Source organism: Argiope bruennichi, chromosome 6 (assembly GCF_947563725.1).
Source record: "Argiope bruennichi chromosome 6, qqArgBrue1.1, whole genome shotgun sequence".
Taxonomy (NCBI): Eukaryota; Metazoa; Arthropoda; class Arachnida; order Araneae; family Araneidae; genus Argiope; species Argiope bruennichi.
This window is the reverse complement of record NC_079156.1, coordinates 67,172,554-67,190,409: the sequence shown is the minus strand read 5'-3', so window position 1 is coordinate 67,190,409 and position 17,856 is coordinate 67,172,554. Positions and strand designations below refer to the sequence as shown.

The window sequence follows — 17,856 nt, the reverse complement described above, 5'->3', positions numbered from 1 at the left end:
ATAGGAAACCCATCAGAATGCCAAAGAAAACATCAGCATTAAAAAAATGCATTCTTGAAGGCAATAAAGGCTTTGTGTTTCATAAATTGAAAATTTAAAACACAATGTAAAAAATTTTATAGCACAGATTCAATACCACCATCAATAAAACCTTTTAATATCTGATTTTGGATATGAATAAATAAAAAAAATTAAAATAAATTCTCCAGAACAATTTTTGATCTCAAAATGTATTTATAACAACATATCAAATGTATACAAAAGCAGAGGCAACAGAACATCAAGAACAAAAAGAAGTTTGTATCTTTTTGTATTATTTTTACATTTCATTTATATTATTTTTATTATTATACCAAGCATTGATCTTAATCTGAATGAAAAGAATGATAAATACAGATGAAACATTTCCACTTGTGTCGAAATGTCCAGATCAAGGCATTTACAACTATTTGCAGGAAAGATCAATTCAATAAAATTCTAATCTCTCATGAAGTGGCCATTGGTTCATCTTCCTCTTCAATCTCTAAAACTCGAGGTCCATACAGCAGTAAATAGGCACAATGCCAATCCCCTTAACAGAATTAAATTATATATTTTAATAATCAAAAAACAAATTTTCAAAGAAAAATTATAATTCTTATGATCTTTTTATACTACATAACACTAAACTTATGGTTATAAGATAGATAGTTTTAAGATTTAAATTTCTTATTCAAACACATATAAATATATTGGGTGATATAATTTTCTCAATTACAAAAAACATTTATATATGTAAAATTTATGTGGCAAAGAAATCATGCTTATTATTTATTGCTGAATGGCAACAGTCAAAGGCAAATAACCTATCATATGAAATTCAGATTACTTCATTCAAGGTTTCTATAACTGCATTGAATGCAATATTTCATTCAACAACAACATTTAAAAAATATTATTATTAACGTTTAACTGCAAAATATTAGAATTTGTTTAAGTTGATTCCCCATATCACCAAAAAGTGCATTCTGTCAGAGAAAAGCAGATATAAAAGAAATCAAGAAACAAGCTTTAAACAGAAAATTTACTCAAGCACAGAAATGAGATGAACCATTGCCAAATAAGTAATTGTCATGGCTTGCTTATAAAAATTGTTGTAGATATCTTCCAAAACAATTATCTTACAAAAATATTCCACATGTTATCTTAAGTCTCCAAAAAATATCATTATACTGATATAATTTCCATACAATTTTTTCTCTTTAATGCTAATAATATTTTCAATTCAATTTAATAGATTATAAGAATGTTTTTAATTGCTATGCTGAAATTCAAACATATCCACCAAAACACTCAATAGCTCTGTAGTAGAATTTTAACTTCCACTCATATTTTGTAATATTTACATTTTTTTATTTGCAGTAAATCAATTCAATTGAATTCATGTTTTCTAGTCGTATCAAATAACAAGGTAAAACATGTTTCTTTTTAAAAAAACGAATTTCTTATAAATCATTTAACAACTTAAATAGTCAATAATTTTGCAAATAAACTAGATTATTTGAATAATAATGCCAGAAAATTTTACTGTTCAAACAAAATATGAATACAAGAGCATATAATAAAATTAAAATAAAATTTCGACAAACCAAGAAAAATGTTTCAAACTATTTGTAGAAAATATTTTGAAATTAAAATGAAAACGGTTGTTTTTTAAATTAAAAACAATTTTAATTGAGAAAAGATTAAAATCTAAATTATACAAATATATATAAAGAATAACTTTAGAAGTCTCTATATTTTAAATTTGTTTAGAAAAACACAATGAATAACTCATTACCTCCTCCAGAAAGTTTTAATATTTCTTCTGATGATACCATGGAAACTGCATCATCATCACATTTAAACCATTCATCTGTCCAAAATAAAAATAATTTCAGATTACTTGCACAGAACATATATTTTAAAAGATAAGCTATATGTTTGACAAAATTTTAAAGTTCTTTCAGTTCATAATATTAGAACATTGTTACATCAACAACAACAAAAAAAAAAAAAAAAAAAAAAAAAAAAAAAATTAAGGTTTAATTTTTTCAGAATAAAACAAATCAAATGAAGGCATTTTAATTTTAAATGAAATGAATTTGATTCAAAATTAATAGATATAAAAATTTGATTCAATTAAATATATTTTTAACTTCCTGTACACAGTAAATCTTTTTACATGAATTCCATTAGATTAAAAAGGGAATTATTATTATAGGGCCCAAGTATAAAAGACTATTGATAAGTAGATTATATTTATGAGTAGACTAATCTATAAGCAGATTAAACGAAGCAGATAACTAGATCTAAAAAATCTAATTTTAGCACTTATAAATGGATTTGACAAAAATTTTGGATATGGAATAATTTAATAGTTTAAACTATTTTTTAACACAATTTAAAATTTTATTTCTATAAATAAGAATAAAGTAAATATTGTCTTTTGGCAATTAATAATGATATAACAATAATTAGATAAACTATTCCTAATACAGAAATTAGATTAATTTAAAATTAATGCTATTCAGTTATTTTCAAATGACTTAAGCAATTGACTTTAAAATGGTTTATTTCGCTATTTACATTTTAATAGCACAGATACATAAAAACAATGAATTAAAAAAAAAACTCCTCTCATTTGAATAAAATTATGTATAAAATACAGGAAGGAAAAAAAAAAAAAAAAAAAATCTAAAGTAGACATTTGGGTAATGGGAAACAATTGAATCACAGTCTGTGTGCATGAAAGATAAACTGGACAGCTTCAGCATACTTTTAAAAGATTTTTTAAAAACATATTTATATAAATAAGTAAAGGATAACTAATAGCTTTCTCAAAATACACATAATATGTTAATCCAATCAGATACTAGCAACATGTGCTACAAATTCATTTAACAATCACACTGTTTCATTTTTGCAAATTTTGAAAAAAGATGAGTAAATGTCTCTAGACAATTTTCTAGAAAAAAAAAAAAAAAAAAAAAAGCATGCACTATAAATAATAAATTGCCTTATTATAAATTTGTTTGATTTTCATTTCTCTCCCCCCCCCCAAAAAAAAAATGGAACACACTGTCCTAGCTTAGATTGATTCCTATGGGGAAAAAATTGTTTTTCTAAGCTGGTATTTTGCATCATAATTAAGATTCAGAAATTAATTATGTTTGATAAGTGAGTTTCTGTTGTATCTAATTATAAAGTTAAACAAAGTCAAGGATTAAGGGCCATAACTAAGCACTGCAGTTGTGAAATGTTTACATCATTAGAATTACATCATAATTAACCTAACTTCTATTCATTTGCTTAATGTCGGCAAGTAAAATTAATTACTGCATGTTAAAAGTTTTAACAAGATTTTCCGAAGAGCTGTTTTAGTATATCTTCTCAGTTTTAGAATTAATGGTCTTTTGGAAGAAAAAAAAAGGAACACAAAAAATTTCTCAATAAAATAGACTAGAAATGGAGTTTTAGCTTGCAATACACTTAATACTGAAAAAATAGAATGTGTTGTCTTAAAAAGTACTTTTTTCAGAGACTTAAATATTAATAACAAAAATCTCTATACTGCTCAGAATGCATTTACCTGGTTTCCGTCTTATCCAAGCCACATAGTGGCCACTAGAACTAGACCTTCCTTTGTGTGTCAAAACAGCTTTCAATTCATAATAGCCACTATTATTAGATCCAATATCTAAAAAGAATATTAAGCTTAGCTTCATCTAAAATAAATATGCAATGCTGATTCAATCTGAAATTTATATATATATCAATTCAATTCTGTACATAAACTAAGTAGTTCTTTGAAATGGACTAAATGAATATATATTTCATTTCAAGTTTTACTACTGGCTGCATGCAATAAAAAACAAGTAACATTTCTTAATGTCATTTCTATAAAACTTTATACTATATAACAATAAAAAACAGCTGCATCATGAATAAACAAAAACAAAAAATAATCAATTTATTGTTATAAAATCGAGCATATTTTGTATGCATACTGGTTATCTAGAGATTAGTATTTAGTCTAACACTGCATTACTAGCTAAAAACTACAAGTTATAAAATAAATTTAAAAAAATAACAAATTGAATGCAATCATTTACTATGAATCAGTTACATGTGAGAGATTTTTTTTAAAAGTATTTACAAATTTTTGTTACTTTTACAATTTCATTTATATAATTAGCAAAAGAAAAATTTTAAAAGTTAAATTAAATAGATTTTTATAAATCACTATAACTCAGCAATCACTCCAATGACAACCATTCAAAATAACATATTTGTAAATATCAAGAACATTATATTGTAGAAAAAGTGGTCAGAACTTACCATCTTCAAACCAATAGGGATAAGTTTTCTTTTTCTTGTCAGATTTTTGAGGAGGCTCTTGAGGGACTAGTTTTGCCTGTAATTAAATGTAAGGTAACAAATACAAATGATGTGATCTGTATTTCATTTTTCACAGTAAAATAAAATTATTACTTTGTAACAAAAATATTTCTTATAATTCAGCCCTAGCTCTTCTATGTTCATACAATTTTATTAATATGCTACACATAGTAGAGAAGAAAAAAAAATGAATATATTGAATGAACCAATTAGCAATCATTATAAAGTGCATAATAATTTTGAAAAAGATTAGGGTTACATAAATTTAATCAATGAAATGAATGATTGAGAATATGCTAAAACATACATAAACAGCATAAATTAAAATTCTCACTAGATATTTTTTATTAATTAACAATTTTAGTTAATACTGTCATTTAAACATTCATAATGAATGTATAATCATATGCAAAAAATTATATATATACATAAAAAAAGGGGAGTAATTGTTGAAACAAACCTTCTGGGCTTCTTCGACTTTCTTATCTTCAAGCATTTTAAACTTTTCTCTCATGGGAGTGAGTTTAGCTTGTAATTCTTCAGTACATAATTCAAACATATCTAAGTCTAAAGAGAATTTCACATCCTACAGAAAAAACATTAATATTTTAATAAACTGTTTTTAATATCAGAAAACATATATCAAATTATCAATTTTTTTAAAATGCATTTTACACTGAAATCAATTTTAAATAGATAACAATTAAAAAAATGGATTGAAGTCGTAAACTGCTGAACTCACCTTTAAAATCTTTGCATTAATAGATTCTTTTTCTTTGAAAAAGAATCTAACCATTTGTATAGTTAAATAAGTAGGCAATCTGCTAATTTTACTCTAAAAGAGAAATGACAAAATTTATTATTTTTGGATAATGTAAAAAATAAAAATTAAACAAATGACATCAAAGCTTTCAATAAACCAAACACACACCAACTTATTTAGATACCTCTCAACAATAACACCCCATCCAGAAAAAAAAAATTACATTTCCCCCATAATATAAACATAAAAGATTAATCAATTTGATCAATCAATTACATTAAATCTAAGCTAATTTCAAATTTCTTACAGATTTTTTAATTTAATGAGAATGTGTAAGTGCAATTTCCTGGAGAAGGAATCAGTTGAAAACAGTAATATACTTTTAGTGTAATAGTAGTTAAAATTTTAAAGCACAATGGCCAACCAATTCCAAGAAAATGATCCTCAAACTTTCAGCATATATAAGTAATCAATAAGTGTTGTTGAGCATCCTGACAGCACACTCAGGAGAGCGTTAAGAATTTTTTTGATAAAACTTAAGCATCTATAATAATTAATAAAAAATTAAGGTAATTTTTACATATTTTCTAATTAGAAAATGTAGTGCATTTTCCCACACATAAATTTATCTCAAAATGCAAAATAAATAAAAAAAATTCAAAAAACAATCTATTTTTATTCTCCTAATTGCAATGCAAAACTTTATAGTTTTAAAACCATGAAATTACTTAGAAATCAATTAGTTGAAAAACTTTCATTTTAAAATAATAAACTGCATATATTAAAACTTATGAGAAATATGAGTATGAGACATTAACTTACAGTTTTTTTAAATTGAGCATCTCTGCCTAATACTGACGAATATTTTGTCAATGTTTCTTGCATTTTCTAGGAAAGAAAGAGAAATAAATACAGAAATTTTATAAAGATAACACATGAACATTGACAAAAATAAATGATTTTTCGAATACATTTAAATTGATGTGAGAAAGAGCAATTTTAGTCCAAAATTCTCAATCCAACATCTTTAAATTTTAAATTTGGACATATAGGGTTCTTCTACACCCATCCAAATTCAAACTGGAGCTAATGAAGGAAGGCCTATGCAGTACTGCTGCCATGTTAAAATATTTAAATCTTATTTATCAAACTGATTCATAAAAATTGGGCGAGTTTTGGAATAATGAATTTACGAAGACACCAGTTTCATGTTTAAATTTTTTTAATTTTTATTTTGACATTACAGGACAAATATCACATAATTTTAATCAGAGAAAGATTCAGAACTCATTTTGAAGCTTAAGTTACAAATAAGAAGTTGTGTGAATGAGCTAATAAGATTTATTGTATCAGAACTTAAGTTTTAAAAGTGGTTTTCATAAACAGAGAAATGACAGGTGCACAATTTTGATATTAAACCACTGTAACTAATAAAAAAAAATTATGACAAGTTTTAGTTTAAATTATATATTTAATTCTCAAATTTGGCAAAAACATTTTGAAAAAATATGATTGCCCTGGCAAATATTCCAATTCCACTAAATTGAAATTATAGCAATATTAAAAGAATGGATTAGGCTTTTTTAATAAATTATATTAGTTTCATGATTACAGGTTAACAGAAATACAATATTTCTGAAAAATGAATCCCACAAATTGTTTATTTATATTGATAAACAATAATCCCATTGCATTCAAGTTATAACTTAATAAAGAAAGAGAGAGAATGTGGCATTATACACTTTGAAAAAACAATATGGAAAACAAAAATATTTTTTTAAAAAAAACAGAAATATGAAATATTTGAATATTATGAATTATCTTCCAATTGTACAATTATTATTAGTCTTATTGGTTTCATATGAAAAAAATTAACTTTTTAAAGTGAATTAATTAGATCTTTTCAATATGGTTATATTTCTGAAATTTTAAAAACAACTTTACACATGTATGTTTAATAAAATATACACAAAAATATAAGTTATATGCTATTGAGTTGGGCCTAAAAATATATATAAAGTTGGCTTTGCAAAGGATTAATAATCAGTGAAAATAACAACATTTCCGTATTTACTATTAGTGCATTTTGATAAAATCTCAGCATTAAAAATCTGAAAGTACTGTACCATTCAATTTATGATTTGTAATTGAAAGCATTTTGATCTTATTATACTAATAGTAAATACCAAATTTCAATAGTGTAAACATATTGAATTATATATAATTCAAAAATATTTAAATATAACTTACTTGTTTAAGGCCTGTCAACATGAATTTGACATCTGCAAAAGAGAGGAGAAAAAAAAAAAAAAAAAAAAAAAACTTTGTAAATGAAGTGTATATAAGCATTACACTTATAATATCTTGCATTTTGCTTTAAAATGCAAAGCTTACAAAAAGTAATATTCAAATAAACAAATTGCATAAAAGATTATATTTTAATCATCATGTTTCTTTACTTATATTATGGTAATAAATTTTAAGCAACTCATAATCAGTTCGATTTGCAAAAGCCTTTTCAGCCACTAACTTAATTCTAATTCTGAAAATGTCCTAGTTCTACTTACCTGCTGAAATAAAGCAACTAAGTTGAAGAAAGTTTTCTTTCTGGTGAGTTTCAGGCTCTTCTTCTGATTCAATACATGTTAAACTTAAAAGAAGTTAAAGAAAATAAGCAATAACTACAATTCAGAACATTCTCACAAATGATTCAATCAAAAATTGTTACTACTTATGCCTATATACGTAACTAAAAACATATCTCATAACAAGACAAAATTTTAACTCTTTTAACCTTTAAAAAAAATCAAAACATAAGTGGTTTTAATTAAAAATCAATGGGCCAAAACATAAGATAAACTAAAAGATATCTTTATATTAAAACAATTTGAGTGGTTTAGGACTAAATAATGCAGCATGCATAAAATAATAATTCTCTTCTTGCAGAATAAATTAGCACAGTAGGTATTATAGTAGCTTCAAGGAATTAACAATGAGACATAATTCCCAAAATATACTACTCAATTATCTTTTGGAACAATAATACAGTTAAAATTAATAATTTGTTTACAGAAAAGAAGTGCAAAAATGAATAAATAAATAAATGCAAACAATGTGTGATTATGGATGCTCATAATTAATAACAAAAGAGAATTACAACCACTAAATAAATCCATATAAAAGTTAAAAACAATAAATAAGGGACAGGAATATAGCTCTTTATTACTCCAAGCATACAATTTTTGGATTTGCTCCCTTTTTTAAAGTGCCATTTGAACTGATATTTCTAGCAAAAATCAAATTTTGGGATGGACTTTGACTAATTTTTTTTTTTTTTTTCACTTACAGAAAGAAAATGTCTATTAGAAACAGTATGATGTACTAACTTTAAATTAATGATTTGCTTAACATCCAGAAGAGAAGGCAATCATTATATCAAAAATATTTAGTAAATCTAATCAGAAATATAGTTAAATATTATCAAGTAACATGAATCTTCCCTGATACACAGTATAAAAATTAATATGACAGAAATTCAGCAATTGTATAATAAAATAATAATAATAAATTTTAGAATATCAAAATCAAGAATTTCCAGTAAGTTTACTTAAGATGAAAGTTTGCCTTTTATCATGTACCTTTTAAAGTCATTAAAATTAAATTTTATAGTTGTAAAATGAATTATTTAATTGACATCAGTATAAATTTAAATTTCAGAATATAAAATAATATATGTATAATATTTCTTAAGAAAGTAGTATAGCAATTTAAACAAATTTCAAGAGGAAATTTTTTAAACTACACAGACTAAATTTTAAATAAACGGATGGTTATAAATTAATATTTTTTTTGAAAAACATTCCTATTATTTATATTCAATAAAAAAAATAAAATTAATAATCACACTGTAACTATGAACCTCAATTGTTTATCGATTTAATTAGTATATCAAGAAAAACTTCAAGCAAAGTATTTGTATATTTAGGACCTCAAATGTGACAAACATTTCACTGAAACCTCAATCTTTTGTATTTTATCATATAAATTAAGTATTTAATACAAATTTCAAATGTAATAAGAGTATGAATTAGAGCATAATGAATTATAGAATATGAATTAGAGCATAAATGCTCATTCAAAATGAATTTTATGTATGTAGAATTGCATTGTATAATAATCAATATAAATAAAGAATCAATATATCATATCTATATAAGAAATAACTTTAAATTTAAATTATATATGTCGAAATAAAGGATACGTTGAATCAAAAATTCCACCAAAAAATTGGTCAATAAAATTTGTATGCTGTGCTGATGAAGAATCACTTGTGCCTTCTGGATATGGCACAGGTGTTAATTTCTGTTGCAGCATCCTCATGACTTCTGTCCAGCATTCATTTGCATCCTTAAACATCAACCAATTCAATCAAATATTTTATAACATTCATATATGAAATAATATGCAGATAATTTTAAACATATGGGAAAGGAGAGAAAAAAGCATTATAATTCAAACAGAAAAATTACATCTACAGATTTCTAAATTAATCTATATATTTTCTATTTATCATTAAAAATATATAATTAAAATTTTCTCAAATACTTTTGGTATTTCATATTATAAAAAAGCTAAACTAGTAAATGATTTTAAAAAATATTTCAGAAAAAGGATACAAATAACACTTAAAGCAATTTCTAGATTTTAAGTCAAATGAAAATCTCCTTTATTATTAATTTTAAAAAAGTAACCATGGAACTAATGGTGTTAACAGAAGTAATACTTTCTGTAAATTTACAAAACAATTCAATATAATTTAAACTCAGTACTTTTAATTAACTTTCAATACAGTGGAAAAGAATTATATATATATATAGTAATATATATATATATATATATTAGAATATGTGGATGAAAAAGTGCAATTGTTCACAGCAATTTTCTTAAAATAACAAGATGCGTTAAGAACAATAAATGCATAATGATTTCCAAAAGTAAAAAATATTCCAATACTTGTTGCATGAAGGTCCCATGGTCATTTTTTTCAGCAAAACGAGGGAATGCCATATGAAGTACTTGCAAAAGTATAATGGGTTGGAAATCTGTCCCACATGTATCCATGGCAGAAAATAAATCCCTTAAAGCTAAAATATTATAAATAATTGTTATTAAAGGAATGAACATTTTAAGGATCCTAAGATCCAATTTAAAAATAAATTAAAACTATTTCAGTTTAATATACCTGCTGTAATAGATTGAGATGGAACAATGGTGTTTCCAGAAGTAATACTTCCAGTAAATCTAAAAATAAACATTTCAATATAATTTAAACACAGTAAATGAAATATCAGTGGTATAAAATTTAAAACTATTGATAAACTATCTATTAAAGTGAGAAATATAATAAGATTATTTTTTAAAAAATGGATATATAATTCTATTCAAAATGCTCATGAATTAGTAATTAACAGTTATCTATCTTTTTATTTGAATTCTAGATTTAATAATATAAGTGTTTTGATCTTGTTGAGTGATAAAAATATTACTACTTAAAAGTAAAACAACTACCAATAACCACAAAAAGAAAAAATAGTAAAATGAAAAATGTAATGTACTTTTTTAGAGCATCTCTCAATTCAGGCACAGTTTTCAGACACTGTATTGTTGCATTCATATAACATGAATTCCCCAAGTTTGTAAGTCCAGGTGGAAGTTCAAGCTAAAAAGAACAGGGTGGGGGTTAGATCACAAACAAAATAAAAATATTTAAAAAATACAGTTTGAAAAAGACATTTTTACAAGCTTACAAATTCACACACTAACCAACTTCCTGGAATTAAATGGAACAATTACTTTTTGTTTTTCTTTTTTGTATATGAAGTATATAAAAAGAAATCTTTATTGTAACTGTAAAAAAAATTTGCATTTAAATTTTTTTTTTTTTTTTTTTATCTTGACAAAAATTTACATTTTAGGATTTCACAGCTAGTTTATAAACAACATTTTTGAATTTATGTCCATCCATTAAAACAATAATTTAAAAACTCAACACAAGAGATAAATTAAATTTAGCATACAATTTTAACTCTAAAACTGTAAATTTTTGGTCTAATTCTGGATGAAATCAATCAAAGGTCTGACTCAGTTCCCTGTATATTTGCAGGCATACGGACAGAATTATTCACAAATACAGCGACTTAAATAAATAAAATTTGATATTTGTCTTGTCATTATCATTGTAGATCTATATGAAATTTTGAATCTAACTGTATAAAAAGAGGAAGTCTGTAATGTATAATTAATTTTTTTCGATATGCTAAAACAACATAAAATATGCCAAAATACATTATAGAATTGCAAACTGAAAATTCCTGCTAGCTAGATTAATAATTTGACTAAAATAGATTCATCTTAACACATAGTACAGAAAGACAACAAAACTTAATTAATCACGTACTGCAGTAGCCAATTCTTGATCAGACATATCTTCCATGAATACAGTCTTCACTACTGGCTCTTCGGGCAATTCTTCTTTCGTTCCCATCAAAAGCACGGTCATTCCCTAATGAACAAAATTTAAAGCAAATGTTATTTTTTACTCCTTTTAAATCTTAATTGCTCTATTCTTGAGGAAAATTAATGAATATAATACATTAAGGAAAAAAAAAACTCTGCAAAATATTAACCAGTTTAAATATATTCTTAATGATAAAGTGGAATGTAAATAAGTTTGAAAGAGAAGTTTAATTTAATTTCAAATAATTTTTGCTTAATTTGCTTTCTCTGTCCAAAATTTATATAGCGATCTATCAAATTAAACAGTTTTTCCATTTTTTTACTCAATGAGTGCTTACCATACAGTTAAAGCAAATGAAAATGTAGATGGTACATTTTCTCTCCTTTTTTTGATTAATGAAACAGTATGTTGACAATTTTGTACTAGACAAAATGATAAAATTGTGCAAGTATAATATTTCAAAGATATGACAACCAATCAATCAATAAAATCCAATCAAAGCTTAAATTTAAGATTCAAATCCTGTAAACTTAAATAGTAAAAGTGATAATGAAGAACTTTTCCTCGCAATACAGACTATGAAATTGTTTCAATAGAAAAATACATATATTGGACATTAAATTTTAAAAATTCTGAAAGAATAAATGAACATATATAGTTGTACTGGCGGCACAATGGTGCTTAATCTCTGAGTAACAAGTGATGGTGAAAGAAGTGCATATCCTCTATATGCTATCAATAAAAATGTATTAGTTTTTCCATTTTTTTTTTAAATAAAAATCAAAAGCAATTTGGTAATAAGTTTTTCTTTCAGAGTTCCATTACACCTGTTATTTAGAATAATGAAACACTTTAATGACATGTTTTTTTTAAAAAAATCATCTACAAAGAAACAAAAGCCCATGACATAAATTTATAACATTGACAGAAACAGTCCGTTTCAGATAAATCAGCTGCCTTATCATCAGCCATTCCCAAAACTAGAAGGTATCCAACAACAAAAAAAAGCTATAAAAGACTAAGAAGTATTTTAGAACACACACAAGATCAATTAAAATATTTTAAGGTCCTTTTTAAAATCAGTAAGGTCCTTGTTACAAAACAGCATTTATATACGGTATGGGAACAGAACTGGTAAAAAAATGATAAGAAAAAAAAAAAAAAAAAACTGAGTTTGAAAAATCAATTCCAAAGTCCATCAGCTGATTTAGATTCTACAAAAAGAAAATGCAGTTGTTGTGACTCATTCGCTAATGTATTTTTAATAAATATATTTTTTATTTTATATGTACATAAAGTTTTCTTGTAGCCAATGCGATAAAAAAACAGTGTTTGTTCATTTTTTAAATATAAAAACCAGAATGCTCTCATGTCTGGTAAATTCTAAAAGGATTTGTATGTTTTAAGAATTATAAAAACATAACATGTTTAAAAAATCTACTGCATTTAAATGTGTATAAATAGATTGAAATATTGTACAGGATTGTTAATGATACAACTATTTGATAAAAATAGCCAATTACATAAATCTAGTTAGCACAGACCTTCAACATGGTGATAAAAAGAATTCAATTTTTAGGATAATGGCTAAAAATTATTACAATCTTGATAATAACTAAAAATTGATATTCTTTCTGTCTATATTAAATGGTTATATAGATACACAATCTGAATATGAAGACAGAAAGAAGAAAGAACAAGATCATGAGGAAAGTTTTCATAATTTATATAGCATTAGAAAGGAATTTAACTAAGACAGCATTCTTGCTTCAACGAAAATAAGAAGCTGTAGAATTCAAAGCTTAAACTGAAGACTGACTTCAAGTAATTAGAAAATTATTTTTAAATACAGATAAATTGAAACTAAACACTAAAGCATGAAAATCTCAAACTTTTCTGAGTTCAAATTTAATACATAAAAGGTATAATATCAAACTTACCTCTTTTAACTTTAAATTACTCCAAGATTCATCCTGAAAAAAAAAATCACATTACAGAAAATTAATGAAAAATATTTATAAAATATATATATATATATATATATATATATATATATATATATATATATATATATATATATATATATATATATATATATATATATATATATTTGAACTTTTAATAACAGAAATAAGCAAAAGCTCAAATCGTATACTAAAACGTTTTAATTTCATTTGCATATAACCATTAAAAAATATTATTAAAATATTTGATAAGAAACAGTATGCATTCGAAAAATAAGGAATACATTTCCTAAATCTAAAAATAGAATATTTAAGCATACTAAAAGACAGTTACAATGACCAGCCTATGACATGGCTGCCCTGAGATCATATATCATTCTAGATCAAGTTTTTCAGTAATTCCCAAGCCTAAAATGATGCAAGATTTCAAAGAGTTTATGCCAATCTGGACAATTTAGAAGTTTTCCAGATTTAGACTGTATAAGCCTTATGCAGCTATGATAAGTAAATAGAATCTTATATCCAGAAATTCTATGAAAAATCATATACTATGTAGCTAAAACAGAAGGTATCCAGCAATAACAATTGCATCAAAATTTCTAATCTACTGCAATAATCATTTCAAAATTTTTGATAGTCTAAAGTAACACATATTACTTCCCTATAATCAATCTAAATAACTTTTCGGCAAAACTTCAAACTAAATGCCTATTTCATCATCTAATGCAGATGCATTAATAAATTTCATGCAATGCAGTTCTATATAGCATGTTAAAAGAAAGATTTAGATTATCACAGGATGTACCATTATATATGTATTGATATAAACTGTAAACAAACCTTTACAGTTGTTCCTTTAATCATAACTTTTTGGCGATCAGGAGGAACACCTGTGATTGCGAACAGCTGAGCTTTGAATACAATTGGTTCTTCATCAGTATTGACTTCAACATCATTGAACATTTCTTTGCCCCATTTTACTTTCACTGTATAAAAGCAAAATATAATAAATGCCATTAAATAAATAGACATTAGATAAAAAATGTTTAAGTGAAATATTCAAAGTGGAAGCTATCGTAAATAATGTTATCAAAATAAGTTTTCATTGAACTGCACATTGCAATAAATATAATTAATAACAAAATTTAGAAAAAATATTTAAAATTTCATTTTCATATCCAGAGAAGTCTTTAAAATGTAATTCAAAATATTCAATAAGGTAAAGAAAAACTTGTATACATACAAATGGGTACAAATGTGATAAGTTTATCAGGTGCAAGTTTATAGAGTAAATATGAAGCCATAAACATTCATTAATATAAAAAAGATAAACATAAATATCCAAAACAAAATAATAAACATTTCCTTCAAAAAAATTTTTTTTTCAAAATTTTCAATAATTGAAAAAAAGTTAATGTCAACTTTCACATAAACTTACAAAATTACATCCTATATTCCACACATGATTCTATAACTTGGAATTTAAATTAATAATGTAATATTACAGTATAAATAATGGTTTACAGTATAATCAAATATTTAATAACATATCTTTACAATTCTGAGCAAATTTCTTTACTTTTATATTTACTGAATGATAACAAAGTAAAAATCTAAATTAATCTATTTCAGTTCTAGTATTTTATTTTACCAGTAATCATAAGAAGAAAAAAAAATCCTGAAATATACTTATAAGGAGCTGCTTCTTAAAGTCCAATAAAACTAAACGAAACTTAGATTATTATTTAAATGAAAACACTAAGAATCTAAAACATGACTCATTGCATCACATATGCAAAAAGCACATCAAAATAAAAACAATGCTAAAATATTTTGCTGCAATTAAAAATTTACAATTAAGTTTATGAAGTTAATCAGTGAAATACTTAACAAAAAGAAAACACCCGAATTCCCGATGCTTGTATAAAATAAATTACTTTTAATCGATTTTTAAAATAGTGGTTAAAGTTGTAAATCAAATCAAATGCATATTAAATAATGATTACAATAATTACTCATAGACATATTCATCATATAAATCATAATAGTAATATATGCAAACAAAACAATCACCTCAAATATTGCTCCTATAAAGCACAAATGAAATGAATTTAATGAATTAGCAATGTTAAAATCAAATCTCAAAATAAATAATCTTCTTCAGTTAAAATTATTTTACATATTTTTAAAAGATTACTTTATGATAAAGAAATGGTAAACAACAAATGCGTCAATAACATCATTTAGAAAAACCTGGAAAATGACTTGACAGTTTTTACAAAGCACAAAATTAATTACCTTTATAAGATGGCATTTTATCTGTTGGATTATTCTATACCAAGAAAGAGCTGCAGATCAAATAATATCAAATAAAATTAATTGCAAACAACGTAGTTTCTGATTCAGAGTTTATTAAATATAGTTTGTTTAACTTTTCAAACTAAGAAATCGTCGTCGGCACTTTTTCTCTGAAATCGCCGGTTGCCAAACAATGGGTGGTTAATATGAATGATGCAAACTTAATGGCTATGTCTGTAACGAAGCTTTTTATAAGGAATATTAATCAAAATAGATTTCTTTTAATTGCTTTTAATACTATATTCTTGTTTAAGCATTTATATAAGAATACAAATGTTTCAATAAAGACAAGAACTTCACTAAGCATCTTTATGATATCTTGATATTTACTTCTTAAGAAAAATTCCAAGACATCATAGCCCAAATATCTGCAGTTTGCCTGTAATTTACAAGTTGCAGCTATGGCTACTAACCACTATGCTAATTATCTGTCTGCTCCGTTTCACGTCCTCTGTCCAGAAAAAATGACAGCATTTCATCGTTAAATGAGACTGAATTTTAAAGTGGATAATAGCACAGGCGGTGTTTAAGCAATATTGTTGGCCAAAGAAATGTATTCATAGTGGCGACTTTATCAATCTGAAATTTAAGGGGAAAAAAACAACATATGTTAATTATTATTCTTTCACTTTTTCTCACCATTACAAATCTTTTCGTGCTAAAAAATTTCGATTATAAATCAAAATTTATCACTCAGCTTCCAAAACCAAAATAAAGTTATCTTTTAGACTTTCTTACTGACATACTCTTTTGTTTGGAAAAATCTTAATTATTATTAGAAAAAGTCGCCAATTCCGTACTTTTTCGAAGTCAGTTTATCGAAAATTGAGTTACTAAAATAGAATTTCTATATTTTACTTGAGTGCAAAGTTAGTTCTTATTTCAAAAGAGTAGCGATTTTGTGCATGGTTCCCTACTTTTTAAGAATGTCCTTTTCAGAAATGGAGCATGATTATGTTGCTGCGAAATCTTCCTCAGATACACACATTTCAGTAAATCTCACAATATCTTAGAAATATTGTATAATAACAATGTGCTATTTGGGTTGCAAGACAGAGTATTTTGTTCTCATTTTTTTCGACTACTTCCACAATATAATCTGCTTTATGCTTCGCTGCGCCTAGAACATTTTCCCATTTACCATTTGGATCCAAATTTCACTATAACTCTATCACATACTAAATTTTATTTATTTAGCTTTGAATATCAGGATAATATTTACAATAGATGAACAGTCAGAGATTTTCCTTTTCGAATTTCGCCCAAAATTTATACAAATTTTATACGACAACTTCAAAAAGGAAAGAGTTAAAAGAATGAAATTTGGGACACAGATTTACAATGCAATGTATAGATTCATATCAAATGTGAACGAAATTTTTCTAGAGGCTTATCATATGTCGATCTGTACTTTCGCAGGCATGCAAACCCAAATAACTCAAAAATGGAACTACTTAAATAAATGAAACTTGGTACTTCGTGCTTTAGCACTAAAAGGTAGATCTTAATGAAATTTTGAACTAAATAGGAAAAGGCTGATCATTGGTTCCACATTGCATATAGATATGAAAACTCAAAATCGCCGTGGCTTAAATTAATGAAATTTGGTATGAGATCTTATCGCAAAAATTAAGATTCTCTATCACATTTTGGCTTCAGTCGGTCGGAAAAAAGCCCTCTAAAAGGCATCTTCGTTCTTTCTTTATTAAACTATGAGGAACAGAACACAATATGCAGGGTTCTAAAATTCTAAGCACTCATGCTATTCATTGTATTGCTTAAAGTCTACAATTGTATGAGGGGGATGAAAGTAATCCCGCTGATGTAAATATGCA

At 25.1% G+C, this 17,856-nt stretch overlaps 1 protein-coding gene across 1 annotated transcript; it reads right to left on the bottom strand.

Moving 5' to 3' along the window:
- Positions 1–214: 214 nt before the first annotated feature.
- Positions 215–16,153, bottom strand: LOC129971544 (ubiquitin carboxyl-terminal hydrolase 14-like). Its single transcript, XM_056085413.1, has 17 exons — positions 15,962–16,153; positions 14,504–14,649; positions 13,640–13,672; positions 11,640–11,744; positions 10,798–10,901; positions 10,425–10,483; positions 10,196–10,326; positions 9,444–9,589; positions 7,750–7,832; positions 7,433–7,464; positions 6,005–6,070; positions 5,162–5,254; positions 4,880–5,005; positions 4,360–4,435; positions 3,611–3,718; positions 1,820–1,894; positions 215–571 (listed from the first exon to the last, which is right to left on the bottom strand). Exons 1-17 carry the CDS (start codon positions 15,975–15,977, stop codon positions 486–488), a joined length of 1,485 nt encoding a protein of 494 aa, XP_055941388.1. The 5' UTR covers positions 15,978–16,153; the 3' UTR covers positions 215–485.
- Positions 16,154–17,856: the final 1,703 nt, after the last annotated feature.